General features: G+C 38.4%; 1 protein-coding gene across 2 annotated transcripts in view; it reads left to right on the forward strand.

The window, feature by feature from the left end:
- ADGRB3 (adhesion G protein-coupled receptor B3) overlaps positions 1-18,821 on the forward strand; it is a 689,955-nt gene that overhangs the window by 323,892 nt on the left and 347,242 nt on the right. For both annotated transcript variants that reach the window (XM_036248276.1, XM_036248277.1), the window contains one exon: positions 12,985-13,179. In XM_036248276.1, the coding sequence (XP_036104169.1) occupies positions 12,985-13,179 (195 nt within the window). The remainder of the gene's footprint in view (positions 1-12,984; positions 13,180-18,821) is intronic.

Raw genomic sequence — 18,821 nt, forward strand, 5'->3', positions numbered from 1 at the left:
AGGCTGACGCTCTAACCGCTGAGCCAAACCGGCCAGGGCGGTACAGTTATTTTTATTGACTGTCAGATATTATATAAAAAATATTGTCAAGTTTCAGGCAACGTTCCTGTACACCAGAAAGTGTTCCTTCTTTCGTTGGTTGTCCAAATACAGTGAGGAGCTGATACTTCAGTGCAATCAAGAATTGGTTTTGCCCTGGCCGGTTTTGCTCAGTGGTTAGAGCGTCTGCCTGTGGTCCTGAGAGACCCTGGTTCTGTTCCCGCTAAGGGCGCGTACCTCGGTTGCAGTTTGTCCCCGTCCTTGGTTGGGTTGTGCGGGTGGCAACTACTTGATGTGTCCCTTTCACGTCGATGTTACTCTCTCTCTCTATCTGAACAAAGTATCAAAAAATGTCCTCGGGTGAGGATAAAAAAAAAAAAAAAAAGAATTGGTCTGGGTCATGACTGTTTTGCAGTTTCAGTATGACTACATTTGCTTAATCCCTCTTTTTCCAATATGTCTTTTGGATGGAGAGCCATCCCATCAACCTTGAGAAAGTATAGAACATTCAGCTCTGCCCTTCAAAAGGTCCCAGCTTGGTACCCCAGCTCTCTGCCCAGGTAATGTCAAATGCATCTGATATCTTGAGAAGACCAGCTGTTTGCTTAAAGCTGGACTCTTTTCTCACTAGTTGTTTATTTTCAAATGCCAACTTACAAGGATGGAGAAAATTATATCCTGCATTTTAGAAATTTTTGTCCTAACTCCTCAGCTTCCTGCACAGTTCAAAAACTCAACAAATGTCTTATAGGAAAAAGTCCCAGCAAGATTTTTAGGGACTCTTAAATCTTGAATCTATTTCTCCAACCCCCAGCAAAACAGTAGTCTCTCTTTCTGATCTAGAGGGCAGCTGCCTGGGCCTCCCTTTCTCCTCACTTCTTGTTCATATGTAGCAAACATTCCCAAGGATTTATAACATTTATAAAAGGTTCCCAATCTTTTATCCTCCATCATCCCAAGGAAAAAAAAAAACAAAAACAAAAACTGGCTGAACTTTATTGGCTTACCCCAGAAAGGATCTCCTTTTTCCAGAAATTAATTGATCTCATTCTTTCTCTGATACTCTAAAGAGTATGATTTTTTTGACCTTATATGAATTACTATATTCAAGTAAACCAATACATTTCAACTTTATTATATAAAAAAATAAATCTTTAGCTATATAATAGTGTTTCCTAGAGAATTTTAAGGGCATCTATTGTATAGATGTATATTGAAATACTTCTAACAGTTATGCTTATTTTTCCTCTTTTTAAAAAAGAAACTCACAACACATTACTGATTATAACACAAGCCCAGGAGATTTTTAAGCATCTCTCAGATGTATATTTAGTGAGACTACATAGAAGAAATGTTAGAGTTCATCCTAGCCATTAAAATTCACTGACTTGGAACTGATTCATTGGATGATTTCATAGAATATTCTTATACAGAGACTTATATTTTGGCAAATGTCAGAGAAAAATATTATAAGGGAAAGTGTATAATACTTGTCAATCATTCATCCATCCATCCATTCATCTATCCATTAATTTATTATACAAGTATTTTCTGAGCTTTAACTCTGTACAACATAGTGCATTGACCTGAGGCTGTAAGTCGAATGTGATACACACAGCAAACACCAAATAAAGTAGACAAGATAAGAGATAAAATAATTACAGTTGTGATGTATATATTGAAGGAAATTAACAAAGTGCCAACATAGGACTGCTCCATTGTATTATTTTTATTATTATTGTTATTATTATTGTTATTATTATTATTCCTCACCCAAGGAGAGGTTGTTTGGTTGTTGTTAATCCTCATCCGAGGATATTTTTTTATTGATTTTTAGATAGAGTGGAAGGGAAGGAGAGAGAGAGAGAAACATCAATGTGAGAGAGACACATCCATTGGTTGCATCTTGTACTTGAGGCTGGAAATCAAACATGCAACCAAAATACGTGCCCTTGACCAGAAGTTGAACCTGCCACTTTTTGATACACAGGCTGATGCTCTAACCACTGAACAAAGCCAGCCAGGGATGGGGACTGCTTAAGATAAAAAAAAGTCAGTGAGGTCTCCTTGAAGAAATGGCGTTTAAAATTGTGACCTGAAGGATGAGATAGATTTAGATATGCAAAGAGTAGAGAGAATGAGTTTGTTGGAAGGAATAGCATGTGGGAAAACCTTGAGATCTTTAAGGAGGTGAAAGATGATCCAGTAGCCAGAATAGTGAGTAAAAAAGAGATTGTCATGAGATAAGTTTGGAAAATTAGTTAGGGAAAACAATTATGTTGAGCCTTAAAAACCTTTGCTGGGAGTTTGGATATTAGTCTTAGTGCAAAAGGAAACAACTGATGGTAAAGGGGTGATGTGATTCAGTATAACTAAAGAGGGTCTATGGCTGTTCTGTCAAAGGAAAATAGACGGCAGAGTAGCAGGACAGGAACCTGAGACGCCTGCTATAGTAATCTGGATGAGAGGTGATGGTATCTTTTATTAAGGTTGAATGAGCACGTTTGGCTAATGGTGATGTCATTTTCTGAAATGAGGAAGACAAGACAAGGAGGAATAGCTTGAGGTAGGTGGGTTTGGGGTTGCCAAAGATTATGTTTTACTGAAGTTTGAAATGAAGAACGTAGAGTATAATTACTCAGTTTGGTTGTGATTTTTCTCCAGCAAAGGTGAGATACTGGGATGCAGGCACAAAAAGGCATTTGTAGAGCCAGAATGTCTTCTGAAGATCAGAAGAGTAAGCAACACCTGAGAGCTTGTTAGAAACGTAGAACCTACCTAGCTAGCCTCAAACCTACCTAGTCAGAATCTTCATTTTGAAAAGTTCCCTTTGCTATTCAAATGCACAATAAAGTTTTAGAAGCATGTGGGAGATTTTATATAGGGTACACGTTTTGGTGGATGAATGCAAAGCAATAAAATGTAAAAGATAAAAATTACAGAAAGTGAAAGTTTTAAAGAGTAAACTTTTGGTAGATGCAAAGAAGTTAAACAAGTGCCAGCCAGCTCCATACCATTGTAGGACATAATATTATTAGGTGATATCTCATTTTCCTCTCCTGGGCACATGGGAAGATGGTATTTTTTTTACCCCCTGAAGGTAGGTGTCCATATGTGACTAGGTGTCCACATGTGCTCATCGGTGGTGTATGGAGTGAGCTTTGTGGTGTCAGTCCTGATAATGTTATTGCTAATGCAAAATCTTTTATCCTCCATCATCCCAAACCCCTGAATTACTATGACGAACAGAGCCTCCCTGATTACCTGGGTTAAGTATATACTGTGAGTGAGAAATAAACCTTTGTTATTTTGGGACCCTGAGAGTTTAGAATTGCTTGTTATCATAGCATAACCTATCCCATTCTGACTGATACAATTTCCCTAGAACTAGAAAAGTCAAGTAATGGAAATAGAATTGAAAAAGTCTTAGAGGAATACTGAGTTACTTAATGTTGTGTCTCTCCCAATGAGAAGGTCCCTGGAAGTTTGGGTCCTGGTCTGTGACCACTCTACTGACTTGAGCTCATGGAGGATGCTCCAATTCTATCCCCTGGCTCAGAATATTAATAATAACTTCTATATTTGTTTGTGTTAGGAAAAGGAATTCCACCTACTTATGTCCTTTGCTCATAAGGAATTGTACTTTCAACAAATTCTAGCCCAAAACTCTGAAATTAAAGCTATTTCTAGATTTTACGAGGTAGATAAATTTACTGTGCTCTCATTCTTAGTTTGGACATTTCTAGGCTTTCCAGGGAAATGAGCACAGTATACCTGACTCAGTTGTATTTATTAGTTTTCTTCATGACTCAGCTTACTCTCATAATAATACCTTGCAATCCTCACTTCAGGAATTACTTGGGCAAAAACAAAAAACAAACAAACAAAAACTGGGAAGCCCAATGCACTCTGGCTAAATGCCATTTATCCCAGGCTTTGTGCAGTGCAACATAATTTATGCAGGGAACTGTCGACTACATCTGCCCTGTAGTGTTGTCTCTAGACAAGACTTGTCCCTCAATTTGAACTCCTAGCCCTAGGACATCTCTAAGATGAACACAAGCTCTGTATATCAAATATAGAAAAAATTAAGAGCCATTTATTTAATAAAACAAAGGGCATACTTTCTTTTCCAGACAGAGTGATATCTTTCTTTCCTGAAGACACCAGATAGATCTGTAAATAACTTACATCATCTTGTAGTGAATGACTTTGGTCTTAGAAAATGGCAGAGTTTTGAACTGAATCAAAAGATATATATTTAGATTATCGCTTTATGAAAAAAAAAGTTTCTTGTATAATTATCTTTTAATTGAGGCCACTAAAAGCTGTGAGAGCCTTTAGTATACCTTACAGATGGACTGTAGGAGTTGACGCTGAAAGTAATATATAAATATATGATGTTTAAACAGTGTTATTTGCACAGAGTGACTATTATACACCTTTTTAAAGATTCACACAATAGAGACAACTGTAACTGGCAGTTAGAGGCATAAAGTGAAAAGAATGAGGTTATTTCAGAAGCACACCTACTCCTTAAACCGTGACCCTCACTGTCTTTCTCTATATAAAGAGCAAGGAGGCTTAGTCCAGAACTATAAAAAGCCACTATTTTTGGATGTCAGTTTTCTTCTTTCACTGGGGATCTTGTCAACAGTATTAAATGTGAATGACACAGAAACTTCAAGACTTGTTCTTTGGAGCAAAAATGCTCACTGAGTATTGCAAGGTGAGCAGATACAATCACTGACAATTATAACTGTAAAGGAAATATTTAAATTAATAAACCTTCCTGAGCTATTTCAGTGACTAAATTAAGACAATTACAAACTATAACCCAAGGGAAATAGAATCCTTGATGTAGCCTGGGGAATGTTTCTGTCTACTTGAAGAAAAGTAACCTACAAAAAAATTTATTATTTTTTTTTATCCTCACCCGAGGACATTTTTTAATATTTTGTTCAGATAGAGTGGGAGGGAGAGAGAGAGATAAATACATCAACATGAAAGGGACACATTAAGTGGTTGCCATCTGCACGACCCAACCAGGGCCGAGGAAAGATTGCAAGTGAGGTACGTGTCCTTAGCAGGAACCAAACCCTGACCTCTCTGGACTGCAGGCCAATGCTCTAACCACTTAGCAAAACTGGCCAGGGCAAAGATTTTATAGAGATATTGGTAAATGGCTTTAGGAACATTTACACATTCTATTTCAAAACAATGACCTCTACTCCAATAATCGGCAACACCTCGACAGCCTGGCAAGTTGCTTCAAGCGTGTTGCTTCTCACATTCTTTCTTCATATAAAAAAAGATTTAATGTGTCCTTGAAATAAATGTGGCTGAAAATTATTTTTAAATATTTAAGCATCTTGACAGTTTTTAACAAAAGCACCTTATAAAACCTGAGTTAAGGATGTGGTAGTTAAGAGCATGGATTATGGAAGCAAACTGCTGGAGCTCAAATCTTGGAACAATTTAGGGCTATAAATTCTGGAGAATGCAGGTTACCACACTAAGTCTCTAACTTCATGTGCACAATGTGGGTGATGATGACACCTCCAATGGTTGTTCAAACTCCTAAACGAGGTGACCCAGGTAAAACAGCCCCGTGATCACCACATAATAGGTACTCTATAAATACTATATCATTGTGGTAATTATTATTATGTTTTTAAATAGCAATTATATAATTATAACTGTAGGTATTTAAAGTTTAATTAAATAATTTGCCTGTTTAAATTAATAGGTTATCTTTTATTTATTTTTTATTTTTTATTTTTTTTCTTTATTCATAGAGAGACAGAGGAAGGGAGAAGGAGAGAGAGAAACAACGATGAGAGAGAACATCGATTGGCTACATCCTGCATGCCCCCCACTGGGGATCGGGCCCAGAACTTGGGCATATGCCCTCACCGGGAATCGAACCGGCGACCTCTTAGTGCATGGGTCGATGCTCAACCACTGAGCCACACCGGCCAGGAAGTTCTGTCAGGGAATGTAAAATTTCTTCAATTATTACATAGATCTTTGTTTTGAATAATCATGGACTGATGTCCTTTAACTTGTCAACTTTTGAGGACGATCGTTAACAGAAGGAAAAAATTATTTCTGTAGTTTTGGTTTAATTTAGCAAACATTTTGAGAAGCTATTGTTGTATGTTAGAAAATGTCTAGATATTACAGGGGAAACAAAGATGAGTAAGAATCTCTAGGCCCTTCAGGAGCTAAAGGTCTACTAGAATGGGAAAGATAAAAACATAAATACCATGATAATGAAAGAGAACAAGATTTACTTCTGTGAGGTTCGAAAGTAGAGCTCATATGCTTTTCAGTTACTTTAAAAGAATTCAGGAAGGAGAAAGGAAAAATAACAAACGGGTTTGGGGAGAACATTAGAGTTACAGAACAGCATGAGTTGGGGACCAAAGCAGATCCGTGGGCTTTCTTTGGGAATGGTGAGTGGTTCCGTTGGGTTGGTATTGAGAATAGCAGCAACAGTGGAACAGGTGCAATCAGCGGTTCTCAACCTGTCGGTCGTGACCCCTTTGGGTCAAACGACCCTTTCACAGGGGTCGCCTAAGATGTAACAGTAGCAAAATTACAGTTATGAAGTAGCAACAAAAATAATTTTATGGTCGGGGGTCACCACAATATAAGGAACTGTATTAACGGGTCGCAGCATTAGGAAGGTTGAGAACCACTGATTGGATGGATCAAGCTGACACTTCACAGACCATACTGACTTCTGCATAAACTATAGCAAGAATATATTTTCAAATACTGTATTATATCTAGGCTCAAAAGAAGAATGGGAAAGTCCTTAGGTACCAAAAATGAAGAGAAAAGAAGCCAGAGCCAGAGCTATAGAGGAAAGCTGATGGTTCAGCAGCCTGTGACTATTCAGGCTACATGTGAGTCCTGGGTGGTGGACGCTGAGATTCTACAGCCTTCTTGGGCTGCGGACAGGAATCCCTCACACAAAAGCAGTGGTGCTAGACCATGCCCTCTGCAATAGTCCAGCATGATCTTGGCTGCTGTGTCATCATTGACTAGAAAAACCCTACAAGTCTAGGATGCATCTAAGAAGTTTGCAGTTTATATAAGATTTGGAGGGAAAAAAAATCACCTTTCAGAAATAAAAACTACTCTGAGCCTTAAAGAGAAGGAACTAACATGAAAATTAGAATAAAATGGTCCAGTATCATTGAACTGCCTGAGGGCCCCCACTCTCAGAGACAGAATCATCAGATGTAGAAACCAGGAGAATTAGCAATGCAAGTACAAATAATAGAAAATATGAAATAAACTAACATTTATTTAAAATAATTTAATATATAAGAGAAAGTACAGTTAATGAATGGGAAATATGAAAAAGATTGAATAGAACTTTTATAGATGGAAAATGTTGTCATTGAAATTAATGAATAGAATAAGTATCTAATTAAACACAATTGTAGAAAGTATTAATAATCTGGAAGTTAGGCCTAGAAAAAAGATCACTCTTAGAAGCCAGAATCTATAGATAAAAAATGAAAAATATAAAAAAGAACTTAGAAATGAAAAAAAGAATGGAAAATTTAGTATACAGCTAATAGCAATGTACATAATATAATAGAAATGTTTTCCAGAAACAGACCACAAAGAGATTTAGGGAGAGAAAATATTCTATGAGTTTGTGCATAAGAATTTTCCAAAGTTGAAGACAGATACGATATTCAGATTGAAAAAAAAAAAGTTAATAAATAAAAGCAAATCCACATAAACTTAATCTATATTAAAGACCAAAAGAAAAATCTTAAAACTACCACAAAGAAAAGACTGATAATTTTAGAATATCAGCTGTTTAACTGATAGGAGACTTCATACTTGCAATGAAAGAGGCACTAAAAATCACATTATGAAAATGCTAAAGGGAAAATATAAACACTCTATTTAAAAGATGACTTGAAAGTGAGTATAACTTAAAAAGAATAAGTCAAAGATTGGAAAGAGTTACCATTCATAGAACTGTATTAAAAACTTGCTAAATCCTGGCCGGTTTGGCTCAGAGGTTGGAGCGTTGGCCTGCAGTCCGGAGAGACCCGGGTTCGGTTCCCGCTAAGGGCATGTGCCTCGGTTGCGGTTTGTACCCGGCCCTGCTTGGCTCGCGTGAGTGGCGGCCACTCGATGTGTCCCTTTCCTGTCAATGTTTCTCTCTCTTTCTCCCTCCCACTCTATCTGAACAAAATATCAAAAAATGTCCTCGGGTGAGGATAAAAAAAATATTGCTAAAAGATTAGGAAAAGAGGGTAATACACTGAAAGTAGAAGGGAATTCAAGAAAAAATGATTAAGAAGCAATAGTGTAATAAATAGATTAACTAAAAAGTACTACTAGTTTAAAAATCAGTAATAATAACATAGTAAAGAATAATTTGAGGAATTCAAAAATAAAGTGGATTAAATTATTAAGTAGCAATAAAAATGGAAGAGTAAGACTGAAATAGTCACTAGCTGGGTAGAAATAGTGGGAGAACAGGGTTAGGGTGAGTAAAATATGATAGTGAGATAAAAGATTGGAATTATAGGTTAGAATTATATTTGGATGACCTATAAGTCAAACAATGGAGAGTATATTTGATTTAATATAAAAATGGATGGATTTTTATTTGTTTGTGTACCAGGGAAATGACATATTCAGAGATGTGAAAGTTAGGATAGTTTAGCAAGTAAGACCAGTTAGGAGACTATTAATAATGAGTGTGATGAGTGGTGTTGAAGATCTGCTTTGGGATCTACCTCCTGCCCATAGATAAAAAGGATGGGTATGAAAAGCATTGCATAGCTAGTGTTTAGAGGAATTAGACATTGAAAATGGGAAGAGAAGGAAGGAAACAGTCATCGAATATCCACTTTTAACCTCTATCTTTGCAGTAATCCAACAACCATGTGATGATATTTGCTTCTTTTTATAGACAAATCAAATGGTCCTAGGAAAGAGGCATGTAGTTTGCCCAGTGGTCCTAAGTTATAAATAGTAGAACCACAATCTAAATCCAGATTGTAAGACTCCATTTGCTCTGTAAACATAATATGCTAGTCAGATTTCTAGAGAGAATGCTTAATAGATAATGTTTGAGTTTAATTTGCAACTTAATGAGTTGTGGGTTCAAGTTAGATTTTATACTTCTGATTTTTATTTTGAAGAGAATCAGAAAGAGGACAATAGTTGAAAGGAAGTAGCAACATGAAAAGTTTAAATAAGATATACAATATTTAAATAAGATATACAATATTAGGCCATTAGTTTGAGAGAGGAAGGATTGTAGATGAAAGATTGGCTGGGGTTCAAATCGTAGAGATTACCAGAGTTAAAGCATAAAGATAGAAACAAAGAAAGAGAGATAGAATGCAAATAAAGGAAAAAGAGGAAAAGTAAGTTGAACAAACCCAATCTGAACTCTACTTCTTCATGATCCAGAAAAGAGAAAAACAGACCTGCAGATAAACATCGATTTGTCATTCTAGGAAAAAGTAGGTACGTTGTAAGAAAATAACTTTTTACAGCATAGTTGTATTGTTTAAGGGAGATCAAGAAATTGGGATTTTTAATCAACTAAGCATGTTTTAGATGGATGTCTGTCTTAACCGAACACTCTTGATAAACTTTATAATTGCTACCAACAGTCTACACTCATGTGCACAGCTATTTCAAGGTATTTGTTCTGGGTGCTTTCCACTGACAATGCCAGGAAAGATGCTAATTAATGCCATTCGTAAGAGCTGGTGTTGTGATTTGGCACCTGTTTGCAAAGAGCTAGACTGAGAACAACTCATTCCACATAAGCCTGCTAAGCAGCTGTCAGATGGCAATGACGTTAATTTACTACTGACTGGGGCCACATTTGATGTTGACCCTGAAGTGAAAGACTGGCTTTCCTATTTCTGATTAGCTGAGCCTTCCAGCACCTTCTGTACTGTTTTTATTACAAACAGAAATCATGTCTAAATGTTTTATTCCTCAAGATTCAAGTTAGCATTGCGATGCTTTTGTTTGAAAGGAAGGATGCATTAGATCTGAGCAAATTAGATCCCTCACAGCCATGCGTATGCATCGCCAAACTAGATACAGAGCTGATGGGAAGCAGTCAGAGGATGTTTACCTTGGCAGCCATTGCTACTCTCTTCCTATGGACAGCCAGTCCTCCGTGGCTTTGAGCATCGCAGCTGAGATCTGGATTGCCAGCACAAAACTGAAAACTGAATTCCATGATATATATATATTAGTTTATTATATATTAGTTTAATATATATTATATATATATTATATATATATATATAAACTAATATATATATATTAGTTTAGACCCAATCAACTTCATTTCAGTTTAAAACTTTCTTCACACTCCACCTACTGAACCCGAAACTTTCAAGCCCAGAAGCTGCACTGTCTCTTTGAGCCGGGTATTTCTCGTGCTATTTGATACCAGTGTTTGCTGTGGGCTATGCTGATGAGCGAGTTAATGCAGCTTTCAAGCATGCCTACCTTAATCCTGTGACCAATGTGAGCGTAGAAGGATGTTGACGGATTGATTGGTTCATTCATTCATTCATTCATTTTATTTGTTGAATATATTGAGTAAATCCTCTAGGTGTTGGGAATTAAGAATAAAAAGTATAGGCTAAGTCTCTTTCTTCACAAGGCTTATATTCTAATGGCGGGGTCAGGGGAAGGAGGTGCAAATAAAAATTTAAAAAGCCAAGACACAGACGACACAATGGCAGACAAGGCTCAGCACGGTGATGGACAGTAAGAATGACGGTGGTACCATTTTAGACAGGGTGTCAGGTAAGAACTCTCAGAGGAAGTGACAAAGAAGCATATAGATCTCTGTGGGAAGACTGTTCCAGGCAAAAGGAAACGCAAAGGCAAAGACCCTGAGACAGGCATGTGCTTAATGTTGTTGAGGAAGATCAAAAAGACCCGAGGGACTAGAACACAGTGAATGAGGGGAAAGGTGTTAGATGTCCCCAGGAACTGGTTTGTGTAGGGCACAGGAACCATGGTGAGGCAAGAAGCTTTTCTGTTATGCAGTAGCATGTGCTAATTATCTTAGGCTTGTGTGATTTTATTTGAATTAACAAAATGTTTTTTTTTAAATGTTTTAACCAGATAGGCAGAGTTCTCAAATCTTGGAGGAGACATGCTAACTGAGTCTTCTATGGATTCCGTTACATAAATGTGAAGTTGCAAAGTTTAAATAAAAACCTGTGCACCATTGGCTCCAAAGACCATGCACTCTTATTACATCGTAAAGATATGGTTAAGACATAAAAATTTAATTAATGCCGACAGACTTTACTGTGCTATATTCTAAGGCTGTGAACAAGGCAGGGAACCTACCCTCAGGTTCAGAAGGACTACTGGGGCAGAAAGACATGTGAGCAAATGATTGTAATGCAGTGCAGTATAGTGATGTGTAAGAGAAGAGAGCAAGCACAGAGAAGGGAGCTGATTAACTCTGTTTAAGTCTGAGTGATGCTTAAACATGAGATGATGTAAGGGAGGGAGTGGGGATAGCAACGCAAACACATGAAGTTATGGAACCCATGACCTGAACAGAAAATTGCAAATATTTATCAGTAATTTAGAGAAGAGATAGCAAGTGCTGATCATTTGATGCCATGCCAATCCTTTGGGCTTTAGTCACGTGGTAGATGGCTGCCACTGACGAGACAGGGAGAGGAGTGAAAGAAGGAAATTGGAAGAAATAAACTGCCTAAATATGTTGTCTTTTAGTGTAATAATGGAAATAGAATATGCCTGAAGATTTTTATTTTACCAATATATTTTTAGACAGAGTTTTAGAGGCTAAAGAAAAGTAAAATATCTGAAGTGGCAAATGGGTTTTTTTTTTTTAATACATATTTTTGAAAACTAACTTTTTAAATTAGTTCATATTTATTGCCATACTTTACAGGATTTGTTGGTACACTTCTTAATGGGAAGTTGATCATTAACAATTATTACACTTGACCCTTTCTATTTCAGTATTTCTTTGGTGTGTTAGTTCTTGATTATTTCATGATCTTTTAATACGTTCATTTTTTCACACATTTAGCAATGAGATAATAAGGATTAACCTTTTAGTAAACCAAGGAAGTATAATGGACCCTTGTTGTTGCTTTGCTCTCTTTGTGATTCTTACACATTGTAAGGTGCTTTTCCTTCCTTCAACGGTAAGATAAGGAAATATGAAAATCGACAACGTATTTCTCTGGCCATCAGACTAATTTAAGCCGTCCATCTTAATAGTTCTTTCGATGCTGAAGACCTACACAAGAGTTTTTTGTTTGTTTGTTTGTTTTTATCATCTTATATTGTTGCTATTAACTTATTTCTTTTAAAATAAAGCTTGTGTAATCTAACATTCAGTCATGTCATAGTAAACCTCTAAAAGTAGAGATATTTTCTAGAGCTAAAATGTCCTGGTGACAACTTAATTTTGCTGCTATAGAAAGATGTGTTTATTTTAAGAGGTAAGGCAAAAATCATTAAGCTTGGCTTGTTGATAAAAATGGAAATTTTGAAGTGTTTATAATCTTTTGTCTCTGACCACCCCTTACTAAATAATACCTGTTTACCACATGCAAAAGTGTTTTTTATATTTACTTCAATTAAAAACCTAAGTAAATACATACTTTCTCAAATGTGTTGAACCGTGTGCTCTGAGAACGAGATAAAGGCAAGTCTGTGAAGCCTGCAGAGTATAAAGTATACACGCTTTAGTTTCTGCATGCTGGATATTCATCCGAATGTGGGATAACAGTTCACAGTTTTGAAATCCTCCCAAGTGTTGACAAGCTATGTGAAATTTGAGTTTCCAATTTTAAATGCATTTGTTTGATGAAGAGAAATAGTAATGAAGATTCTGATCTTTATTCTGTTCTTTTGACCACCCAGATTAAAGAACACCTTGCTAAGGGGCAGAGGGTGCTGGCAGGTGACGGAATGTCCCAGGTGACCAAGACACTGTTGGATTTAACTCAGAGGAAAAATTTCTATGCAGGAGATCTTCTGATGTCCGTGGAAATCCTCAGAAATGTGACAGACACGTTTAAAAGGGCAAGTTACATCCCTGCCTCTGATGGTGTCCAGGTAAGAGAGACAATCCATGAAGAAAAAGACTAGTGAAGATGCATTTAATTTTGGGCCCCAAGAAGCCAGTGCAGCCTGGAGGGAAGGAGCACTCTCTCCTACTTGGGGAAACTTCCAGGTTGTGCTTAGTGTGAGCTTTGGAAATGACCTCGATTCCCTTAGTCTTTCTACACCCCAGTGTCCTCAACCATAACATGTTCATAATACACTTTAAGGAGATCCTGAATGAGAATGTGTGGGAAGTGTTTTGAGCCCTCAGATAAAAGGCGCTATAGCAAATTCAAGGTTGTATCATGGATATTTTATTCCCACATTTAATATCACCATCTTGCCATAGGAGACTATTAAAAGTACATTAAGCATAATGAAAGCTCATTAACTATAACATGCAAAGAAGACATACTTTAAGTTTGGTTTGGGGTGTTGCCATTAGAAGGGGGAAGGTCATATTTAATTTTGTGGAACCATTACCTGAAAATATCAGCCAAATAGAGAATTTTTCTGAATAAGAAAATCAGAATTCAGTAACTCCTCACCATGTGTTCTTCTTATCATGAAAGACTTCTAGAGAAGCCTCATTTACTTCCATAATAAAGTTGAAGTACTCACCCAATTTCAGTACTGCCTTTGCCATTAAAACAAAGCTCGTTGAATGGCAAACAAAGCATGTTTAATGCAACTCTAGTTTGCATTTCAAGTGAAATCTTGTGCTGTGGGCTCAAATGTACCCCTATCCAGAATTCTGAGTCCATTTCTGCATTTCCAGCATCATGTCCTTCCTATGTCTCTGCATAAAGTTCATTAAAGTAAATTTGTGGCAAAACTCCCAGGTCAGGTAGTTCTCTTTCAGCCTGTTCTTCATTTGGGAGTTTTAGTTGCATTTCACTTTTTTGAAATTTTTTCAAAATTTTTTGTTTTGTTTGTTTTAATCAGCTGTTTGGAAAAAGAAGAAATGAAATATTTCTGGAATTATGGAATCATTCATAAATAGTATTGATACCATGATTTGTATAAGGTGATACATTAATTTATTCAATGTATGCATATTCTGCTGAAAGTAACTGCTATAAGAATTATTAGAGCTGCATTCTGTATCTATCACTAGTGTTCTGAAATATTATTAATATAATTAGTACTAATATTTTCATTACTGATTTTTAGAGAGAGAGAGAGAGAAACATCAATCAGCTGCCTCCTACATGCCCTCTCCTGGGAATGAGCCCAAAACCCAAGCATGTGACCTGACTGGGAATCGAACCTTTTGGTGCATGAAAAAATGCTCAACTAACTGAGCTACACCACCAGTACCCAAAATGCATTTTTTTTTTTTTATCCTCACTTGAGGACATTTTTCCATTTTTTGTTCAGATAGAGTGGGAGGGAGAGAGAGGAACAGAGAGAGAGAGAGAAACATTGATGTGAAGGGACACATCAAGTGGCTGCCACCCGCACGATCAACCAGGGCCGGGGACAAACTGCAACCGAGGTACATGCCCTTAGCGGGAACCGAATCCGGGTCTCTCTGTACCACAGGCCGATGCTCTAACCGCTGAGCCAAACCGGCCAGGGCCCAAAATGCATTTTTTATTGTAAAAATACATTGGGAAGATTACCATCACTTGAGCAAGTCAAAGATACATTTTTTTTCCCCTCACAAAGAATGAAACAGTTTTCTAATTTCCAAATTAAATGAAGTAAGCCAAGCACAGCTTTTTCCTGTAGTTCTGAAATAGTTCTATTCATTAGCATTTACATTTTAAAAATGGCATTTGAAGTCCTTGACACAAAATAAAAGTTGTAATTTCAAAATGCCTCAGACATGTGTTCATGTTGAACACATCCAACAGAATGGTGTACTAAATAATATCCAGGTCCTCTTCTAACTCTCAAGAGTTAGGCTTTAAGATTTTAGGTGCTAAAATTCAAACAATTAAGAGTACCACGTTTTTGGAGAACATATTTTGATTGAACTACTCATTAGAGTGCATTGACTCAATGAACAATTAGTTTAACCAAAGGCTTAGTCATGGACATTAGCTGGTTTGACTAAATGGAGTAATTTGGCTGGTTGTTTCTTTGTCATTTTGGTATAAACAGAGATAGTTTTCTCCATTCCCATCCTACACTCTCATTAGCCCCCACACAGACCCCAAACTCTGGCGTCCTAGTCCTCCACTCCAGCAGGAGCTGCATGTTTCTTTTCATTGTCGGCATCTTTTCAGGCACCTGGTGTGCCCTCCCCTCTGGAGTTCTTGTGCTCTTCCATCTCCGCCCGTCAAAATCCCAGCCCAACTCTGCAAGTCTTTCTGAATGCCAGAGCGGCAAACCCCAAACTCCATTTGAAAATGATCTTTCTCTTTTCTGATGTCCCAGAGAACATTTTAATTCTTTTATTCTACTTTTCACAAGAATTTCATACAAATGTTTATATATATATATATATATATATATATATAGTCTTTGCTTGAACTCCAGTACATAGTCTTCTTTAATGTCTCCTGTACCTTACTTAAACTTGAATTTCATATTTCCAAGGGTTTGTCATTTCTGGTTTTCTAGGATCTCAGACTTAATATGGCATAAACTCAATTCACCTTGAATTTTAAATGTTCTTGCATTTTTTTCTTTCCTTTATAGAATTAGCAGTCTTTAGGCTGGAACTGTAATGCCATCTTGACATAGTTGGGGAGGTAGGGAGGGCAGGAGAGTGTGGTGATTAAATGTGCTGGTTCTGTAGCAGAATCTTTTTTTTTTAATCCTCACCCGAGGACACTTTTTTTTTTTTTTTTTCATTTTTCTTCAGATAGAGTGGGAGGGAGAGAAGGAGGAAGTGAGAGAGAGAAACATCGATGTGAGAGAGACACATTGAGTGGTTGCCACCCACAAAACCCCAACTGAGGCCTGGGACAAACTGCAACTGAGGTACATGCCCCCAGTGGGAACTGAACCCAGGACTCTCCAGTCCGTGGGCCGACATCTAACCACTGAGCCAAACTGGCCAGGGTTGTAGACAGAATCTTGAGTTTCAGGTCGTGAATGGTGCACTTGGTAGGTAGGTGATGCTGGATAAGTCACATGACCACATGACCTCTCTGACTCAATCGTCTCTTCCATTATATGGAATAAAACTGCCTACTTCATGGTGCCAGTGTGAGGATTAATGTTCCATGCAAAATTTACATAGCATGTTGCATAGAGTAAGAGCTCAAAAAATATAGCTCTTATTTTCCCAGCTGGGCAGTCCCCTGACAGAGCGAACACCTGAAGCCACTCCGGATCACAGGTGTCTGCTGCTGAAGCAGGTGTGGATTTTGGTGTCTCTCCTACCAAGTAGGGAAGGCCAGGTGCTTCTCACGTCATCGACTAGGAAAGTGTGGCACTGTTTTTTTTCCCCAGTTTTGCTTGTTGCAGAGGAGAAGGGCAGAGAAAGTGTCAAGGAGAATGGGAGTCTGAAAAGAAGCATCAGTCCTTGAGGTGAACCCTGCAGGGCCACTTGAAAGCTGGAAAACAAGTGGATGAGGAGAGTGGCTTAAATCAATAACCGGGACCCTGGCTCAGTGGGAACCAGGTCGTGAACAGAACCATAACACCCAGCTGACAATCGCTCCAAGTCGTCAACGACGGCTGTTTTCAGTGCTTAACAGCCGGAGAGGATTCCCTGTTGTTTCTCTGTGGCAGAGAGAGCCTCTGCGCATAGTAGCTCTTTCTTGTCAGTATTTAAACCTTGCCCTTGCGATCAAGGTGAAAATGAGAAATTTGATGCCAAATAACATCCTTAAATGGATGTGATATTAAGCAACAAATCTTGCTTCACAAATACACCCGAGTGTAGCCTACCATGAACAGCATTTAGCAGATGGCTGCTGGCTGTGAGGAGCTCAGGGTCTTCGTAGGAGAGGACAAGGTACGCATGGCTATCGGGAGGGAAGAGGGGGAGGCAACGCTGTTTGAAGAATATGTATAGTGCAGCCTATTAGCTAGCAAAGGCTGTGGAGTGTGAATAAATGGCTGTGGTCTTATTTTTTAAAATTATATCTGGTAGGTGGTTTTGTCATTTCAGAATCCCCCATTATTTTCTTCAGAGTCAAGAAAATACTGAGATTAGGATTAGCACAATGTGCTGATAGTTTAGTTTTCTATTGTGATTCCATTTATTATCAAATATATATATTTTTTAAATTATTGACCAGGTAGCTCAGTTGGATGGAGCATTGTCCCGTATATCAAAAGGTTATGGGTCAACTCCCAATCAGGGCATATACCTAGGTCAAAGTTCAATTCGGTCAGGGTGTGAACAGTTGACAACCAATTGGTGTGTCTCTCTCACATTGATGTCTCTCTCTCTCCTTTCCTCTTTCTCTAAAATTAATAAAAACATATCCTTGGGTGAGGATTAAAAAAAATTATCAGGCCCTGGCCTGTTTGGCTCAGCAGTTGGAGCGTCAGCCTGCGGTCCCTAGAGACCCGGGTTTGGTTCCCGCTGGGGGCGTGTGCCTTGGTTGCAGTTTGTCCTCGGTGCGGCTGGTCGTGCGGTTGGCAGCCACTCGATGTGTCCCTTTCGTGTTGATGTTTCTCTCTTCCTCTCTCTCCCTCCCACTCTACCTGAACAACAACAACAAAAAAATTATCAGGGGATGTATTAGTTTGCTAGGGCTGCCATAGCAAATAGCACAGAAATTTACTTTCTACAGTAACAACAGAAATTTACCCTCCACAGTTCTACAGGCTGAAGTTCAAGATGTTTCTCCTCGGCTTCTCTCCTTAGCTTTGCATATGGCTCCTCCCTCATGTTCCCACTTGGCCTTTTCCTCTGTGTGTGCCCACCCCTGCTTCCTGTGTGCCCTCATGTCACCTTCTCACAAGGACATCCATCAGATTGGATCAGGGCCCACCTTAATGCCCTCATTTTAACTTAATTACCTTTTCAAAGTACAGACACATTCTGAGATCCTGGGGCTTAGGGCTTTATTGATTTGGGGCTAGCCATGATTCAGCTCAGAATAGGGAATTTTGAAGGACTGTGAGAATTTCCCTTCAGCAAAGAGGCAGGTGCTAGGCCTTTCCCCAGGGAAAGGACCTGCTATGGCTTCTGCTCATAGTGTTGCAGGGGTCAACTTGTAATGCATGCTTTTCTTGCACATGTTGACTCTTCGGTGTATCAGTCAGTCCTGCCTAAACTTGGGTAATGGGTCACTCCCTCATTCCTTACTTAGGAAGCAGCCTCCATCTGGATTTGAGGATGATTTTGCCACCTTGAGTTATGATGCTTGTATAGCTTTGCCAGACTATCTCTGGGGGAAAATCATTTAGCATATTTAATGGTATTTAACTTTCTGGCCTTTTATTTTTAAATGTGAAGCCCAGAGCAAGTCCAAGTTCATGCCCGGCACACTGAACATTGGCCGCTGCTTCTTTCCATGCAGCCTCCCGTGCCCACGGCCCCTCAAAGCGGACACACTCTGCTACCCCTTGCTAAAGCCCTTGATCCTCCGTTGCGCCCGGAGAGACTGGCAGCACTGTGTAAGATGTGTCCACCCAAGCTATCCAGAAATTCCACGGTGAGATTCGTGTGAAAGATTCCTGGATCAATCAGTGTTCTCGCATCGTTTTCAAAATAAGTCAGAGTTTCTGTGAGATGTGTG

The sequence above is a fragment of the Molossus molossus genome, unplaced genomic scaffold (assembly GCF_014108415.1).
Source record: "Molossus molossus isolate mMolMol1 unplaced genomic scaffold, mMolMol1.p scaffold_m16_p_8, whole genome shotgun sequence".
Lineage (NCBI taxonomy): Eukaryota > Metazoa > Chordata > Mammalia > Chiroptera > Molossidae > Molossus > Molossus molossus.